At 40.4% G+C, this 16,571-nt stretch overlaps 1 protein-coding gene across 5 annotated transcripts in view; it reads left to right on the top strand.

Annotated features, from left to right (window-relative positions):
- The window catches only part of LOC118337909 (collagen alpha-1(XXV) chain), a 144,938-nt gene that overhangs the window by 94,089 nt on the left and 34,278 nt on the right, over positions 1 to 16,571 (top strand). For all 5 annotated transcript variants that reach the window (XR_004797199.1, XR_004797198.1, XM_035675069.1 and 2 more), the window contains exons 6-10: positions 1,973 to 1,999; positions 8,116 to 8,187; positions 8,832 to 8,948; positions 10,105 to 10,140; positions 15,944 to 15,970. Coding sequence is in view for 3 of the 5 variants with exons in the window: in XM_035675069.1 (XP_035530962.1) it covers positions 1,973 to 1,999; positions 8,116 to 8,187; positions 8,832 to 8,948; positions 10,105 to 10,140; positions 15,944 to 15,970 (279 nt within the window). In the remaining 2 variants the exon portion in view is untranslated. The remainder of the gene's footprint in view (positions 1 to 1,972; positions 2,000 to 8,115; positions 8,188 to 8,831; positions 8,949 to 10,104; positions 10,141 to 15,943; positions 15,971 to 16,571) is intronic.

A 16,571-nucleotide genomic window follows, 5' to 3' on the forward strand; every position in this document is an offset into this window, starting at 1 on the left:
TGGTTAGTTTAGCTTACCACCAAGACTGGAGGCAGAGGGAAACAGTTAGCCTGGCTCTGTAAGAAGTTATTAAAACCTTTTTGCTAAGCTAAACAGCTGGTGGCTCCAGATTCATATTTTCTATACAGAAATGATAGTGGTATAAATCTTCTCAAAATCAAATACTCTTGTTTCCAATTATGTCAAACACAGTCTTTAATGTCCAGCCCATTATACATTTTTGCAGGTCAGACAATACAAATCTTTGTTATTGCTCTACTCACAGTTAATTTGTCCATAAGGGGTGTCATTTTGCATCTGCAGCAATAATTCAGATTATTTCATCCTGACCTTAAGTGTCGGAGTCTGAATATTTAAATTCTCCCGTTGTTCACAAATCCACAGCACAGGACATTAATGACTGAAAGCCAGAGCCCAAGTTGAAGCCCTTAAATGCCTCGCTGAGCATTCCTCCATAAAACAGCAGTGGAGCATGCAAAATAACCACACTGTCTCTTTATACGTCTGCAGGACTCGGGGACAAATGTATGCCTGTGCGTCTGCTTTGAAAACCACAAGATCCCTTGATTCACACCAAAATTGATAAAGTCCCTGAATTCACTTGTAATGGAAACAAATGACTGAAAGTGCATACTTCTAAAATGATTCTGGGGAAGATATGTTTTACACACCAGCAATGAATAGATTAAGTATGTATTCATATTTTATATGAAGTGAGCAACAACTTGGGAAGTGTTTATGTTATAAGGATTACTGTGCTGTAAAATAAAAGACATAAAATGAAATCGCGTGAGAGTGCTAACCAGAGGTAAAGTCAAATACAGAGAAACAGTTGTCATCTGCATCAAGTCACACTCTTTGGTAACTGATGATTTCGAGTAATGTGGAGTGTGGAATGACATTGATTATTGTCGCTGACCGATGTCATGAATCAACAGTGTGATTTCTCATTTTGCGTCCCTTAAAGAAGAAAATAGAACCCATACGCATGACTTACAAAACCAGATTTGGATGATTGTCGAGCATCCATTATGACAATTGGGAATAACTGAGTCTCGCTGATTAGATGCATGTTCAGACTCTCATGTGAACCACTTCGTCTGCAGTTTAATGAAATTAAAAACAACTGTGTACATTCCTCCCACCCAAGACGAATACAGCGTGCATCAGTGTGGCCATTCACAACTGTTTTCCCATTAAATCCGGTTTTGGAACGACTGCCCAATGAAAAATTACAAAAATTCCAAGAGCTGTTTTATTTGAAATTGCTGAGGCATTACATTGAAGTTTGTTTGAGCAAAATTCCCATCCATGTGTGATAAGTTGTTCGGCTCATTTTACTGCTGTGGCGCAATTGTAATTCAGCCAACAGGAGAGCGGGGAGCATCAAATGAGATGGTTTAAGCGTGTTCAGTTATCCGATTCTAGACAGATTAGGGTTATAATTCAGTGTCCAACATATGGTCGTCCTTCAGTTGCTTTAAACAAAAGTGTACTTTTGGTACGGTTTCAGTCTAATGTGATAAACCCACAGTCTTCTACACACAGGTTGATTCGAAACCAAACGTTTTCCCCTTCAGGAACGCACTCCGTCCGCAGAGATCTACCCCCAAAGAAGGCAGAAAGCCAAACATCTCTGGGGCATAAAATCTGGCCTGGCAATGCAGTTCACCCACATTCAGCCCCCCTTACCAAACCCACCAAACCTCACACCACTGCTCTTTCTTTCTCTTTCTCTCATACTCAATTCATGTCAGTCCATGTTATCATAAGTGATTTTACTTTCAACCACAATGAATAGTTGAGGGTTCCTGTATTATTTTTCTTTATCAATGTGTTCTGAGTTATGCCTCAGTGATTTCGGTGTGAGTATTAGCACCGTACTTGCGTCTGTGTGTGTGCATTCAGTGTGTGTTCAGTATGTGTTCGACCCTTGCATTTCAAGACAATTTTTTTTTCTTGCCTTCCACAGGGGGATCAAGGCGACCAGGGACCACGGGTATGCAGTTTAACTCCAACTTCTTGTGATTAGCTGATGAATGTGACTGTGCTTGTCTCCCCCAGCAGAATTGTGGGCAAAAGGTTTGAGATGCATGAAATTCCTGGGATAGTGTTCTTCCCCATCTGGCCAAATAAAACAAGCATTTCAGCACTGCTTATTTCTACATCAAGAATAGACAGACAAATGTGCAAGATACTTCAGAAAGCACGCCGTGGTATACTTCTCAAAACGCTTTTTTACCTCTCGTCTTCAATTGAACATGAGTACAAGCTTTTGCACATCCGCACAAGATATCTGCTCAATCTCGGCTATAATCAAAAGCCAACCAGCTCTGTCTCCATAATTACTCGTGATTCACTTCAATACTCAACGTGACATGGCGTATTCAGAGCTTTAATCATTTCCAGCTCTGTAGTTTGACATTTCTATAGAAGTGCAGCTTCTAAATGATGATGATGTGAGTGCTTTTCCGTGCTTGACAGACTCTAAAATGAATTACTCTATCTCCAACGTGCAGCCAGCGCGCCCTCATTTTTCTCAAATAATGGTCAAAAAATGAGCCCTCTTTGAACAAAACAGACTGTGACTGCACAGGTTTGTTTAAAGTAGATTACATTAACCGGGGGGCAAATGTGGACATGCATACACACACTTTTCGCTTATTTTCTGTATCCCTCCATCTGTATCTGCTGTCATCATCAGGGGTAGATCATATGGAGTCAAAGCCACTTTAAATGCATGTAATTGGTTTCCATGAGGGCAAAGAGCACATAGAGGTTAGAGCACAAGGACAAGGAGAACACAACAACGCAGAGGTTTGTCTTGTCACCAGAACACCAGCCATCTCCCAAGTGGATCTGATCCCAATTCTGTATTGGCGCCCACCCAGACGTTTGTACTTTGCCAATTAACTTTGTCATCTCTCCTCCGGGCCAGTTCTGCATGTCAAAGCACCCTGTTTCTTATGATTTGAAAGTCAATACAAATGACCTTCCCAGTGAAATTTGATTAGTGGTCTCAAAATGATACATCTTATGTTACTCACAGGCACTCCTCAAATGACAAGTTCACAGCAATTGTGGATCTTTCACAAGATCTACAAATAGCTCTGTGATATCCTTTGTTAAAATTTAATGATATAAAAAGTATTGGATAATCATTATAGTTGCAAAGGCTGAAGCACTGTATCGCCGTTTGGGGAGAGTTTCGTGGGTTTTGACCATATTTGTACCCTTTTAACCTAGGAAAGTCATCTGTCTCTATCAGTTACATGATTTACGCTTTGGAAACAGAAGTGCGGCTGACAGAGTGGTACCAGGGCCCAGTCAGGCCATATTTGTCTTGTAGAGTAAATAAATAAACTGTCCACTTCAAGATGGCATTTCATTAACTTCCAATTACAGCAAAATTGTCCCCTAACAGGTACAAATTAGCACACAGTCACATATGAAGGACTACGGGGCACAAAAGCACATGAGGTCACATTACCTCCCCAGAATGGCATATTGACTTTGCACATTAGATTAGTAGGTAAATGTAGTGGAACAGTATGAGGGAGATTTCCTTAATAAATGAAGGCATAACAGGACAAGTGCTGCATGACCTTTTTTTTATTTATATGGCTGGAAATGAAGCTCATTTAATTCCCAGTAATGACTGTGTGCAGAATGGCTGTTAAACCCATATGGAGGTACATGTAAACAACAGAGCATGTCAAGAATATGTCCTTCACACATTACAGTCTACCAGATTACATCCAATCCAAACAGATTTGAATTTAGAATGATTTAACTGTTTATAGTTTTTGTTTGCATGCATAATATGTGTATGTCTTCTAGGATCAAATCAAAGGGTCCAATGAAAACTCCTGAGCCTTTGTGGCCAAAGACGGTGTGAGAATTGCCACATGGCCGGCAGAATTTCCTCACAGACATACACTTCCTCTGCCTGTTCCCCACATGTCAGGGTCAGCCATTTGTCGGCTCTAAAGGTCAAAGGCCACATCCAAACGCTAAAAGGTTAACCAAACAACAAATAATAAATTGGCCATTTTTGACAAACAAATGTGTGGCCACCAGTCGAGCTCCACTGGTAGGATATAATTAACTTGAGTTACTGGTTAAATGTATCACCAAGAAAGGTGTGTGGTCTTTTTGACGGATGGCACTAGCTGCAGGTGTCGAGCAAAGGTTGGTGAATTCCTGGGCCAGTTAGAGGAAAAATTCCTGAGATTTCACCAAGAATCTGTCCTTGTTTGTCCAGTACTTCACTTCTCACATCTTGGGATTTAACCAATTTGCAATGTTCTTCCAAAATAAAGACCTTGTAAATTCCAGGATTTTACTTTTCAGTCGCGAACAAAGAAGAGTTTTACAGTCCACTGTTTGCACATGAAATCAGACGCCTTAAAACAAATTTTACTTGAGATAAATGTGATGTGTATCAGATTGATGCCAAATCTGAGGCTTCAAATGAATGTATTATTCCTCTCTTAAATGTATTAAAGCCATCTGTGCACAGAACTGGTAATCCACTCCACATATAGATATTCAAAAAATGCCACAGCCTGCATTTGCTTGGGATGTTTTGTGTGTTTGGTGTGGTCGAGGAGATGCTGTTTCTGGCCAGTGTCCTATGACGGCTGTTGCTGATTGTCCTCGTATCTGGCTTTTTGTTTACTACAGTTGCAGTCATCTTGCTGCAGGCAAATACATAGCAATAGAGCTCCTCACCAAATAACCAACATCCGTTTTGGAGGAGAAAAGCAAAACAAAGCAATCTGTGACTGGTTAGGATTCTCTGTCAACCGCCATGTCATTATCATTCTCACACATAGACATCAGCACACTGGCAATGCGGGGTTAACACTAACCCACACTTGGTCAAGCTCCTTTTATCTCATCTCCTGCAGAGAGGGACTACAAACTACTGGGTTTTGTTCAGATAATCATTTCTTTTTTTTTTTTACACAATTTAAACACACATTGGTCAGTGAGGTCAGTCTCCCTTAGCATTGTGTATCAAAATGATTGTAAAAGCAAAAAAGGCTAGAAAACAGTCACACGTGCCAGCCTATACACTACATTTTCATGCCTGGGCTTCTTGTATTGTCCGTTCCCCCGACCATGATCCAGTACTTGTTTTCCTTCTTTGTGCTCAAGATGTTTGAGGTTGTAAATAACTTGAGAAATATTTGCGCTTCAATCGCAGTTACACACAGCATGGCTATTGTCTGCAGTGTAAGAGTATCCATTGCTCTGTTCTGCTGCAGGGCTGAATTAAATCTGCCTGCCTTGAAAGCCATATTCTTAATGAGCCATGCTTTTTGAATTATCTTTGGAAAACCAGAGGGATGGCACCAAAGCCATGTTTGGATAGGCCAGATTTTATCTTAAACTTGAAGATAGAGGAAGATTAAACTCTTACAGGACATGTTTATGCTAGTGTGCCAGTCTTTGAGAAATACTTTCATCAGTTCATTCAGGTTGGATATTTACTGTGGAGCAAAACCTGCAGCATAAAGATAAACAAAGGAATATGCAATCACTGTAAAAACCAATGTGGTACAATATTTGCATGTCTTCTGCACACTTAGCATTAAAGTTAAAAAGTCCCACCCCCATTAGTTACTGTGTCAGGTTTTTTAAGAGGGGAATGGACCGATGGGTTTGGCAAATGTGACGCTATCTCAGGCAAAATTGGCCAGGGTTACTGGAGTGTAAATGTCCTCAAATCAAATAAAGAGCAGGACAGAGTTGTTTATGTTAAACTTTAATAGTATCCAGGATCCGCCTCCAAACAGTGCAGAAATACTACACAGTGAATGTGCTAGTCGCAAATTGTTTTTTAACATAAGCTAAACTTAACCCTATAAATTAATATAATTAGTTAATGATATGCCCCTTGGCTTTGCAAGAAGCATGGCTACTGCAGTAAGTAGTACACTTGGTAAGCCAGAAAGGCTGACAATAGTGCTTATGTTAGAGCAGGCCCATAAAATCCCTTCCTTACACTTTTGTTGTTGTGTTTTTAGTCTCAGAAAGGCCTGGAAAAAAAGACAAAACCCTTTAAACTCTTCAAAAGCCAAGTATAATACAGCCTCATGAATACCACTTCAGCTTTGTTGAGAAAACCTGTGCGTCTACTTATGGTTACTACGCTGCGATTAGATAATGGCTCATTGGGGGATGGGTTCAGCAAATGGTCAGGTCATGTTTGAGTTCACAATGCATTATGGCTGTTAAAGACTCCTCACTGTCAAAGACCTTGTTTGACAGGAGTGCAATGAAATAAATGTGTACAGTATATTTCTAAGTATGCACAACATCCCCAAAAAGAATGATTAATGATAGTGATTGAAACTTTATGGCGGGCATTTATTTGAGGATAACATTCAAAATCATGTTTAGCTGATGATATGTCAGTGTTTCTGGCTTCAGATAAAAGTTAGCATCCAACTATAAACCCTTGTCTTCTTTTTAACAAGGAGGGGGCCCGATGCTTTCTTCCTTTATTCAGTTTTCATGAGTGGATCACATCTGTCATGATGATTGTTGACAAGGGAATTGGAAACCATTTGATTGAATTTCCAGCGAACATCACAACCCCTTTATGTTCCCTGAAACTCTATGAACAACACAGCTCCTTAATTTACCGGCATGTTATAGCTCAAAGTCTGCTCTATGATAATCATCTCAACAAATGTTCTGTCTGTATATTTGGAAGAAAACAACAGGAAATGGTTACTTGGCTATGACACTGTAGGATACACCCATACACACTGTTTGATGGCAGAGAGTAAACTTGGACTTGTTAAATGGAGAATGTTTGTGTTGTTTAGGTCTGAATTGAAATTTCTGGTCCTCAAAACTAATTGTTTGACATTCGAACTGATCTAGACTTTTGATACTTTTAAGAAAAACCTTCAAATACACATTGCAGTATTTCACATATTATAGAGATTATTTCACAAATTTATAAGAATATTTAGAAGTAGGATGCTTATCTTCTTCCTCCTTTAACTGTTTTTGTTCACCCAGTGTTTGAATGTCATGCGTGTGTTGTGCCATGTTCTGCTGTTTGTCCCTTTAGGGATTGCCTGGTCTCCCTACGCTGGCTGCTTTGCACAGCAATCAGATCCTGACTGTCAAGGTTTGTCGGTGGTGGTGCTGCCTAGCTGCTTAGTCCGACCCCTCCGTAGCACACACTGGGAGTAAATGAATCACTGTCGGCTGCTTTTTCTCAAAGCCCGATGATAGACTAGGCACAGGAAAAATCCCATCTAATTAATCACAGCCAGTCAATCGTTATCCTTATCCCCCCACCGCTACCAGTCTTTCACCCGAGATTATGGTTGCATGCTACATGCCAGGTTCGCCATTGAAAGCAAAGGTGGCCTTTTACAACCCAGTAATATACAGCTGACTGGAACAAGAGTTATTATTCTGAAACCAAGACATGGTCTGGCTTGTGTCCATTGATGCTAAAATAAATGGAAGGAACTCCAAGAGGAATATGATGATGAACCAAAGTGGCTAAATGTTTTTTTTAACCTCATGCCCATGGTGCACCACTAATCCTTCAATCCATCAATTTGGCCTCGAGGATTGTTTAAGCGATGGATGAAGCCACTTAATACCAATGGACACTAGCAGAATAATGTATGCATTGAAAGAAACAAGTTTAGAAATCAACCTCAACTCAGAAGGTCAAGCATGCTGGTTCCAGTGTGTGCAGCTCCCAGGGTCTGACTTAGCAGCAGGCGCTATGAAGATGATGACAGTGCTTTCACAGAGGAGGAGAAATTCCCATTTTCCCGGGAACTGTGAGCCCGCTGTGGCGCCCTCGCACCCCTGAGGTGGTAATTATGGGCCATGGCTCCAAAAAAAATCCCAGACTTCCGAAGCAAACCACCTCCGTGCTGGAAAAGTGTGGATTTCTCCCCCCATCTGTGAAGGCGCTGGACCAGGGTTCATGAACACAAGCCTTTCTAACAAAATCTGTTTCTTTTTGCATTTGCCTTCCTCCTCCTTCTTCTTCTTCTGGGACCTCATCCTCCTTCAACCTTCTCTCACCTCTGACCTACGACCCCTTGACCTCACACACCTGCTCAGATGGTCTTCCCTAAGATCAATCATGGCTTTCTTTCCGCTGACCAGCAGCTCATAAAGCGGCGGCTCATTAAGGTAGTGGCTGTGTCCTCTTCTCTCTGTCCATCGTGCCAAGTCTCACCTAATCACTTCTCTCTGGGCATTCTGCAGTTTGCATGCAAGCCTTCAGACAGACCTGTCATAAGTACTCCTATACTCCTTCTGTTATGGTTAAAAGGAAATTTCTTTTTAGAAAACAAGGTTTTATTAAGGTAAAATGAATTACTGACTGTCCTGGCATTACTTAAAGCACATTCCCTGCAAGTAAGATTGCTGAATATTTTCTTTTACTTTTTTATAATCCAGTATGATAATGGACCACACATTTTAAGGATATTTTCTCCCTGATTATTGTAGCTCTAAAATGTGACTTTTTATTAGTCAGTGCCTAATGCACCCACTCATTAAGTCCATTTAGGAATGGATGCATTTTAGGGGATTACTGTTTCAACTATAAATCAGATACAATACAGCTCCAGCTTCTGCTGTGCGCTAGCTTTAGCCGTAAGACCTAAAATGCGAACTCTCCTTCATGTTATGAATGGAGGCAGCCCATAGCCACCCACAAGATCATTCTACTACTCTCTCTTCATTATTATTTAACTGCAGAGACTCCAGTATCAGTAGATCCAAAGATATCACAGATTAATGATGTTTAAATGTGTTGTTTTGCCACACAGGGAGATCAAGGGCAAGCAGGACCACCTGGGCCTCCAGGGCCACCGGGCCCTCCTGGGCCAAGGGGACCTCCAGGGGACACTGGGAAAGATGGGCCCAGAGGTGTACCTGGTCTACCAGTGAGTACTGATTTTCACCTGCCATTTGAGCAAGTTTAATTCAGCTTAATAAAGACTTTCTTCTGCAGTCAGTGTAATATTAAAATGGCGTTGGATCAGTACAATTCTGTGGATAAGAGTAAAACAAGTTCAGGTCTTTTTGTACTCATTTCAATTTTCAATTAAATTTTGCTTTGACTCTGTGCCGGGAGGGTTTATCCCAAATGAAAACCTTTCTAATGAAGACTAGACAAGCTACGTTGCAGTTCATTGCCCTAATGTCTTTAGCTAAACATGAATATGCTCCCAAGAGAGTGCTTTACTGTATGGATTTACATTTACTTGGTTGTTTTTCATTATAACATAACATTTTCCATGTATGTAAGCCTGTCACTGGCATCACACTAATTTATGTGAACTCTGCTTGTGAGAGAAAGAAGAAACAGAAAAGGCCTGTCAATTACATTAAGCCATAAAACCTTCCAAGGGGCTCCAGCTGATCTTTATTGTCTTGGCAGAGTTCACAGTGGGAGTGCAAAAATATTAAGTGTTGTTTATCTGCTTCTTTCCAAGTTTTTCATGATTATTGTTTTCAGTTCTTCCAGTTGCAGTTACTGTAGTTTTTTCCGAGAAATTACATTTCTCTTACTGGGCGCTATTTCTCTCATGATTTATTTCTCCTGCCATGAATCACCCAGAAGCAGGGTGGCAAAAATTGTCCTGTAAATGTCACAAAGAGGCAAAAATGGAATAATGTTCAGGCATGGCCTTGGCATAAAAATCTGGCCATGGCATAGGTCTTTTTTCTGCCCTGAGAACTGCAGGAACATCCAAGAGCCAGGCCTGAACTGAAAGCACAGAGTAGAACAAGGTTGTTGGACAGACAGTGGAGGGTACAGGTGCCACAGCATGATAAATGCCTCCCAGCCAACTTGGTATATGAGCAGAACAATGCTAAGCTCTGCTTGGCAACCTGGCCCCAATGCACCATAGTGGACAAACACTAAAAGAAATGGGGAATTCAACCATAATGTGGTAAATACAGTATTTTTCACCAGAATGTTTGACTTGTTTCACTGAGAATACTCATTTTAAAATCCCATGCATGCTCTTAACTTTTCTGAGAAGACTTGGCCTACTGCTCTTCTATTAACTGGCTGTTTTGTATTTACTATAGGGTGATCCAGGGCAGCCTGGAGATTTAGGACCCATGGTAAGCACAATCCTTTCCTTTGACAATTTAGCATCACTGCATTTAGCATTGTTTAAAGGAATAGTTTGGCATTTTTTCTTGCTGAAAGTAAGATGAAAAGATCAATACCACTCTCATACCTATCGGGTAAATATGAAGCTACAACTCGTTAGCTTAGCTTAGCACAAAGACCAAAGACCCCGGTTGCCTGGCTACCTTAAGGGCGAAGACAAAACTTCACGAGGTTACTGCAGCAGTCCAGGAAATAGTTTGGCACTTAACTCTGTATAAAACCACTGCGTGTTGTTTTTACACTTGGGTTTTTGTCCAGATGAAACAAATGAGTGTTAGTTAGTGAGCTTTAGAGTTGCTGGTAGGCAGATGTTGTTACCTTTGGACAAAACCAGGCTAGCTGTTTCCAGATTTTATACTAAGCTAAGCTGACTGCCTGTTGAAGTTAGCTTTTACCATACAGACATGAGAACAGTATCTTCCCATCTAACCCAGCTTATTATCCTTTTTTTAATAATAATTTAATAATAAATATCCTCAACTTTATAAAACTGTTTTGCCATATTAGTCTTCTCTGACTGACTGCCTTTGTTACACTGATAAACTTGCTTTGACAGTGTTCTATTTTGGTAAAAATATGTCTTGTCATTTGTTTTTCCTGGATGCAGAATCAAATGTGGCACTCTCAAAAATCTATTTCAAATTTGCTCTTCCACAGAGTTTAATCAACAAAGCAATCATGTAGTTATACTGCCATTTTGTTGTTTTTTAAATTTACATTTAATTTATGAGATATTTATGAGGTGGTGTATGGGTACAATGGTCAATATTAATGACACATTTTATGATACCCTGCAAAAACGTTTGCTTTCTCTCACAAACTTCTTTATACAGTAGGCTCAAGCTATTTCAGTTAACAGCAACTGGATACCACTTGTGGTGTACGGCAAATAAAGCATTTGATTAATGTTTGCTCATAAAAGCTGCATTGAATAGGTCAAGCCAAATTCCAGAGAAAGGAAGGACGGAAAACATGACATGTGAAAACACTTGATGATGTCAGTTTTCACAAGTGCAGGGGAGAGTAAGTGAAGCTGACAGAGGAGGTGCTATCAAGCCCTTTCATCTCCGATTCCATCTCCTCAGACCTTTGCCAGGGTGTGGAAAAAGTTGCTGGATTGTTTGGAAAGAAATGGACAGAAAAAGCAAAGATTGCGAAGCTTAAGTAGTGAGAGACACACATTAACTAGAGAGTAAGAGGAGTTTAAAGCTAAAATTGCTAATCATTTTTCGGTCATTGAACACACCAGTCTCTGTCTGCTTTTATGTTGCTGGAGTTTTCAGCTTTTGTTCGCTTTAATATGTTTTACTCATTATCCCCCCTTGTGCTCATACTCATAGCTGTGTAAGCAAGCAGAACAGCTTTGTTTGAAATTTATAGTGTCATGAATGTAAAAATTGCAATAGATTTCCCAGTGATCCCAGGTGTGCTCCCATAACTCTCCAGTGCTTACACAACCACTCATGACAGCAGCTGGAGTATTTCTCCAAGAGATGAATGGTGAATCCCATTCAAAATGAGCTCAGAGGCCTCGCACAGATCTTTGAATAAAAAATAAGCGCTGCTCACTGTAATTCTTGAAATAAGGCATACTATTTCACAAGTACATACACAGCATGACACTAATGTACTTTTAACAAGGAATAATGTGATCATTTGGAAATCAATCCCCACCGTAAAGCAGAGTGAGATGAGCATGTCCCAGAGGTTGTAAAAAGATGTGACATGGCCGCTCAAACACACTGCAGTTGCCGTTTCAGAGCTTCTGTTTTCAGCCAACAGCAAAGATAAGATAATGGATTAGAGAGAAATGTTTCTGTAAATGATCATTTTAGTTGTTAAACCTCTGGAGAGGGAATAAAGAGAAATTCTCAATCCAGAAAAACAACCCCAGTCCACACCCTTGATTGGCCTTTGAAAATCAATATGAATTAGATGTGCATAAGCAACTAGACCGATAGGCTCCACTTTGTGCAGCGAGCAGAAAGCATAATCTTTGATTGGCACTTTTAGATCTGCACAAGTCAACTCGAGGTGGGGATTTTGAGGTCGGTCCTTCACCAACTTTTGCATCTTTTACGGTTCTCTAGGAGCTAGCGCCCACTTGACACACAGCTCAGCGTTTTTGATGTAGATGCTATTGTTAAAGAGGCGAAAGTAGATTCCAGAGTTTTCCAGCAGCCTTCCAGGACATATGGTGCTGGTTAGAAGGATTAGGCTCTTGTGGAGCAACAAGGAGGAGGGGGGAGGTGGGAAGAAGAAGAAAAAGGAAATATTTTCAGGACTCAATTCAAAATCATCAGTGCCATAAGGTCTCTCTGGGGTAAATTAAGGGGGTCTTCAGCTCTCTAAAGGTGGCTTGCAGCCTTGCACACAGTTTTCATTTGGGGCTTGATTTTGCTTCAAAAAGACTTAATATGGAAAACCAGTGGTATATTGTATGTGGTGTTCCATCCGTAACTGAAAAAACCTCCTCCATCTGCTTTTTGGTGTTATTTCCAATTATGCTGCAGAAGTTTGCCGCTCCCCTTTACGTCCTGTTCATTCCATAGCTTCCCACAATGCACCAGTGACTCACCTTAGACATTTTTTAAATACACAACAGCCATGCATGTAGGGATCTAACTTACTTAATATGCCTGTATAATGAGGACATACCTATAATATGTCGGTGTCCTTGACTAAGTTTCCTTTTAATGTGAAGCCAAACATGAGGAGCAAAGATGTGAGTAAATGGCTTGGGGCATGCTTGGTGGACTCAAACAATTCTGTGGAAAATGTCAACATCAATGGGCAAAAATATTTTTCTGCGGAACAGATCTGTTTTTTATTTTATTTTTACAACCTGGGTCTTTTTGTTGTCAGTATATCTACAGGGATGGCCGTAATCAGGATTTTAGAAATACTGACATCATTGGTTGTGTTTACTGCCCAGGAACAGTAGATGTAAAGTAGCTAGTAACTAAATCTGTTGCAAAGCAGCTCTTCACTTGTGATTATTCAGCCTATTGACTATTCATTCATAATCAACAGAACGTCTTTTCTTTTCCACCAAAACCTAAATCCACTCTTCTGTGTCAGTTTCTCCAATGTAAGGACTTTATGCGTTTCTTTGTTTTATATTTGGGTTTTAGAAATAGACCAAACAATGAATCAAGAATATAATTAAGATTAGTAGATTAATTAATGGGTTAGTCCAAGTTTCCCTAGAAGAATCACCAGACGAACCCCTTTTACGAGCCACCAGACTCAAAATCCTAATAACACTGCTTTAGTTTAGATGATTTTAAAAACATTGAGTCTGAAATATATCAGAATGAATTAAGGTGAAGACTAAAATGTATAACTTTCATTACAAATTTATTTTCAAAGCTACTTCTTACTTAAAACTCTAAGTTGATTACATGGCCTCTATGTTCTTGCTAGCTGCTGTTTTGTCCACAGTGGCAGTAGCAGTAAAGCTTGTGTGATTGAAAGGCCTTACAGAATGAAAAGTCATGTACACAGTTTAAATAAAGCACACATGTCCACGATCTCTACAGTGATGGTGTTGAACACAATGTTATGCTAACCTACAACTACATTGGCCAAACTTAAGACAATAAGACCCAGGGTGTCAAAAACATAATTTTCCTTTTAAAGCTGAAAGTACCTTAATTTAATGTAAACAGCAGCATTATATTGCAAAGCCTTTATAAAGATTGTATAAGTGAAACAGAAACTTTGAACAGACACTCTTAACTTTCCATTTGCCCTCCAAAGCTCCAGCTTGTAGCCTTGCTGTGCTTTGATCAGCCGAAATATTTTTCTTGTTAATGCTGAAGGAGAAATGCACACTCAGGCAAGTTCTTCAAGTGGTTGAGGGTCCAACTGCAGACCGAGTGTGGGAATTGACCTGGCAATTGCTTCATTGTTTGTGATTCCCGAGACATGAATGAAAGCACCAAAACATTCAGCGCTTTGTATTTGTGCTCGGATGCTCGACTTCAATAGGCGTCCTGTTGACATTGCACATTTGTGGATTCTTTTCTTTTATGAATGTTAAATGAGGCAGCTAAGGTGCGATATGCTGAGCATGTACTACCATGATGAATACTATTTTAGTTCAGATTATTCTACCTTTTAAATTAAGATCTTTGGATTATTGTCAGTTTTATTTCATTTTAATGTCGGTGTTCAAAGTTGGGAACAAAAGAGCCAAGAGCAGGACTTCCTTAAGGGCTCTTGACTTTGTGAAAAATCTCCTTTTCAGCCAGTAGCTCCTGAGTGCTCTCAGATGTAGCCAAGATAATTAGCGCTCAGGCAAGTGGCACATGCTCTCACATACCTAGTGGGTCATAAAGATGTTTACCAAACCCTACTGAGGATAGCTAACAAAGGCTTTTAAAGGCAAGCAGGAGGAAAACCTTTTTCTCGGTTGGCTAGGATAATGAAAGTTGCTCATTGAGGTTTTTGTCATAAGTGCAGTTGGAATGCACCATAAATGAGTTGCAACTGTGTGGGCCATTTCTGTAAATGTGAGAACTTGTTGCTGCAGGGATTTTAACAGGCTAATTCTGTAAATGGAAAAGTTTTGTTTCTTTAACAAAAGCTAAACAAGATATGGAAAGATAGAATTCATTCTCAGAACATTGGTCATTATTATTGTTCTTTTTGCTAAGCCAAGCATCTGTTGGTGCTTTGGCCACGAGGCATAAGTTGGCCACCACCAAACTAACAAACCTTTTCACGAACATTTGCACTGACAGTGAAACATTTCAACCTGAATGCGTCCTCGTTGGCTACTTTTGAATACAGGCACACAAACCTTATACACTCTTCAGGGGACCAGATCTTAGGTTTTGCCCATTATACTGCATCAACATGAATAAAGCTTGGAAAGATGTTGTGGAGTGCTTGTGGGGCATAAGATCTGCCTGGCCGTGACCCAACTGAGAGTGATGAGCCAAATAGCACCATTTACCGTAGATCCTGAGCCGACAGTGAGAAAAATGTTGGCCAACATGAGGTGTCATAACAGCCAAGCGTAAAGGTGTTGATGAACTGCTGTGGGTACTGCAATAGTTTAGAGTCAAGGGAAGCCAACATGGAAGGAACTAACTTTCAGCCCGGTTTCTCATTTTAGTCATAAAGCTGTCCTGCTGTTTTTAGGCAGGTTCTGGTGGAGGAGGCTGAGGATCCAACATGGCCTCTGGTTTCACTGTAAACAGCAGGTTGAAAATAGAAACTGTCCTCCCAGACTCATCTATCACTGAGTTAAATCTCAGTGAGGGATATGGCGCCTTTTTTGCCCTGTCTAACTTATTAGATTCGTGAGGCTTTCCAACTATTGGCCCATTTAGGTAATGGACCTCTCTATGTGTTGAACTGTAGTCTTAAAATGTAGAACAGCCAAACAAGACAAGTTTTTACAGTCGCTAAAACGAATAAAGAAAGAAATCAACATAAAAGATAAAACCATAAGTTTCTGTTATTCAGGGTCTCATTAGAGATTCATGTTTATGGTGAAGCGCAATGAAAAGAAGGCACGGAGTGAGTCGATTTTCCTTTTTTGTCAAAGAATAAAACAAGGGATTGATTGTGATTCGGTTCTGCCTGAAGGGTGTGTGCTCACTGTATGAAATCCTACCACAAATCTTGCCAGCCTCTCTGCTGTGACCGTGTTGGCCCATGGAAATGATATTATTTCATCTGACATGGACTCTTTTGTTCTGTTTCTCTCCCATTCTCTGTCTCTTTTCTCATTTATAGGGGCCCGAAGGGCCAGAAGGGCAGAAGGTAAGTCCAGAAAATCATTTCTTGTTCAATTGACATTTCTCACTTTTCTTTTAGATTAAATAAAATGAGACTCTCCGACTCAGTTATCTGCTAAATTACATCAAAAATACATTTCACACTGACAAGGTGCTTTCTCTGTCCCTCTCTGTTGTAATCCTCAAATTCTATTTCTTTAGCAGTAGAATAATGTTTTGGATTTGATATTGACTGTGCACAAGTTGCTCAAATAGCTGTAAAAAACATGCCGGGTGTTGAATATGTTTACTTGGGGATTAGTGACACAGGGCCACAGTCGGGGCAAGTAAATAGACAAGAGGAGAGTTAGGGCTCAAACAACATGAGTAAGGCAAGAAAAAGAGGGAGAGAGAGGTAGAGAGATGAAGAACAGAGATCCTGGAGCTAAGTGCTGTGATACAGGCCGCGGGTCCCTGGCGGCGCTGATGTGGGGAACAGATGTAAGCCATATCCAGCCATCAGGTAGCTGCCAGTGTTTGTTCAGTGTAACCCAATCAGACACTTCCTGTCTGTGCTGTCATCTGTCGGCAAGGCCTCCCGTCGGCGGAGAAGGGGGGGGGGTGGAGGGGTCAATGATGACACACCG

This window comes from Morone saxatilis, unplaced genomic scaffold, assembly GCF_004916995.1.
Source record: "Morone saxatilis isolate NCDOM2014 unplaced genomic scaffold, NCSU_SB_2.0 Contig4, whole genome shotgun sequence".
NCBI lineage: Eukaryota > Metazoa > Chordata > Actinopteri > Moronidae > Morone > Morone saxatilis.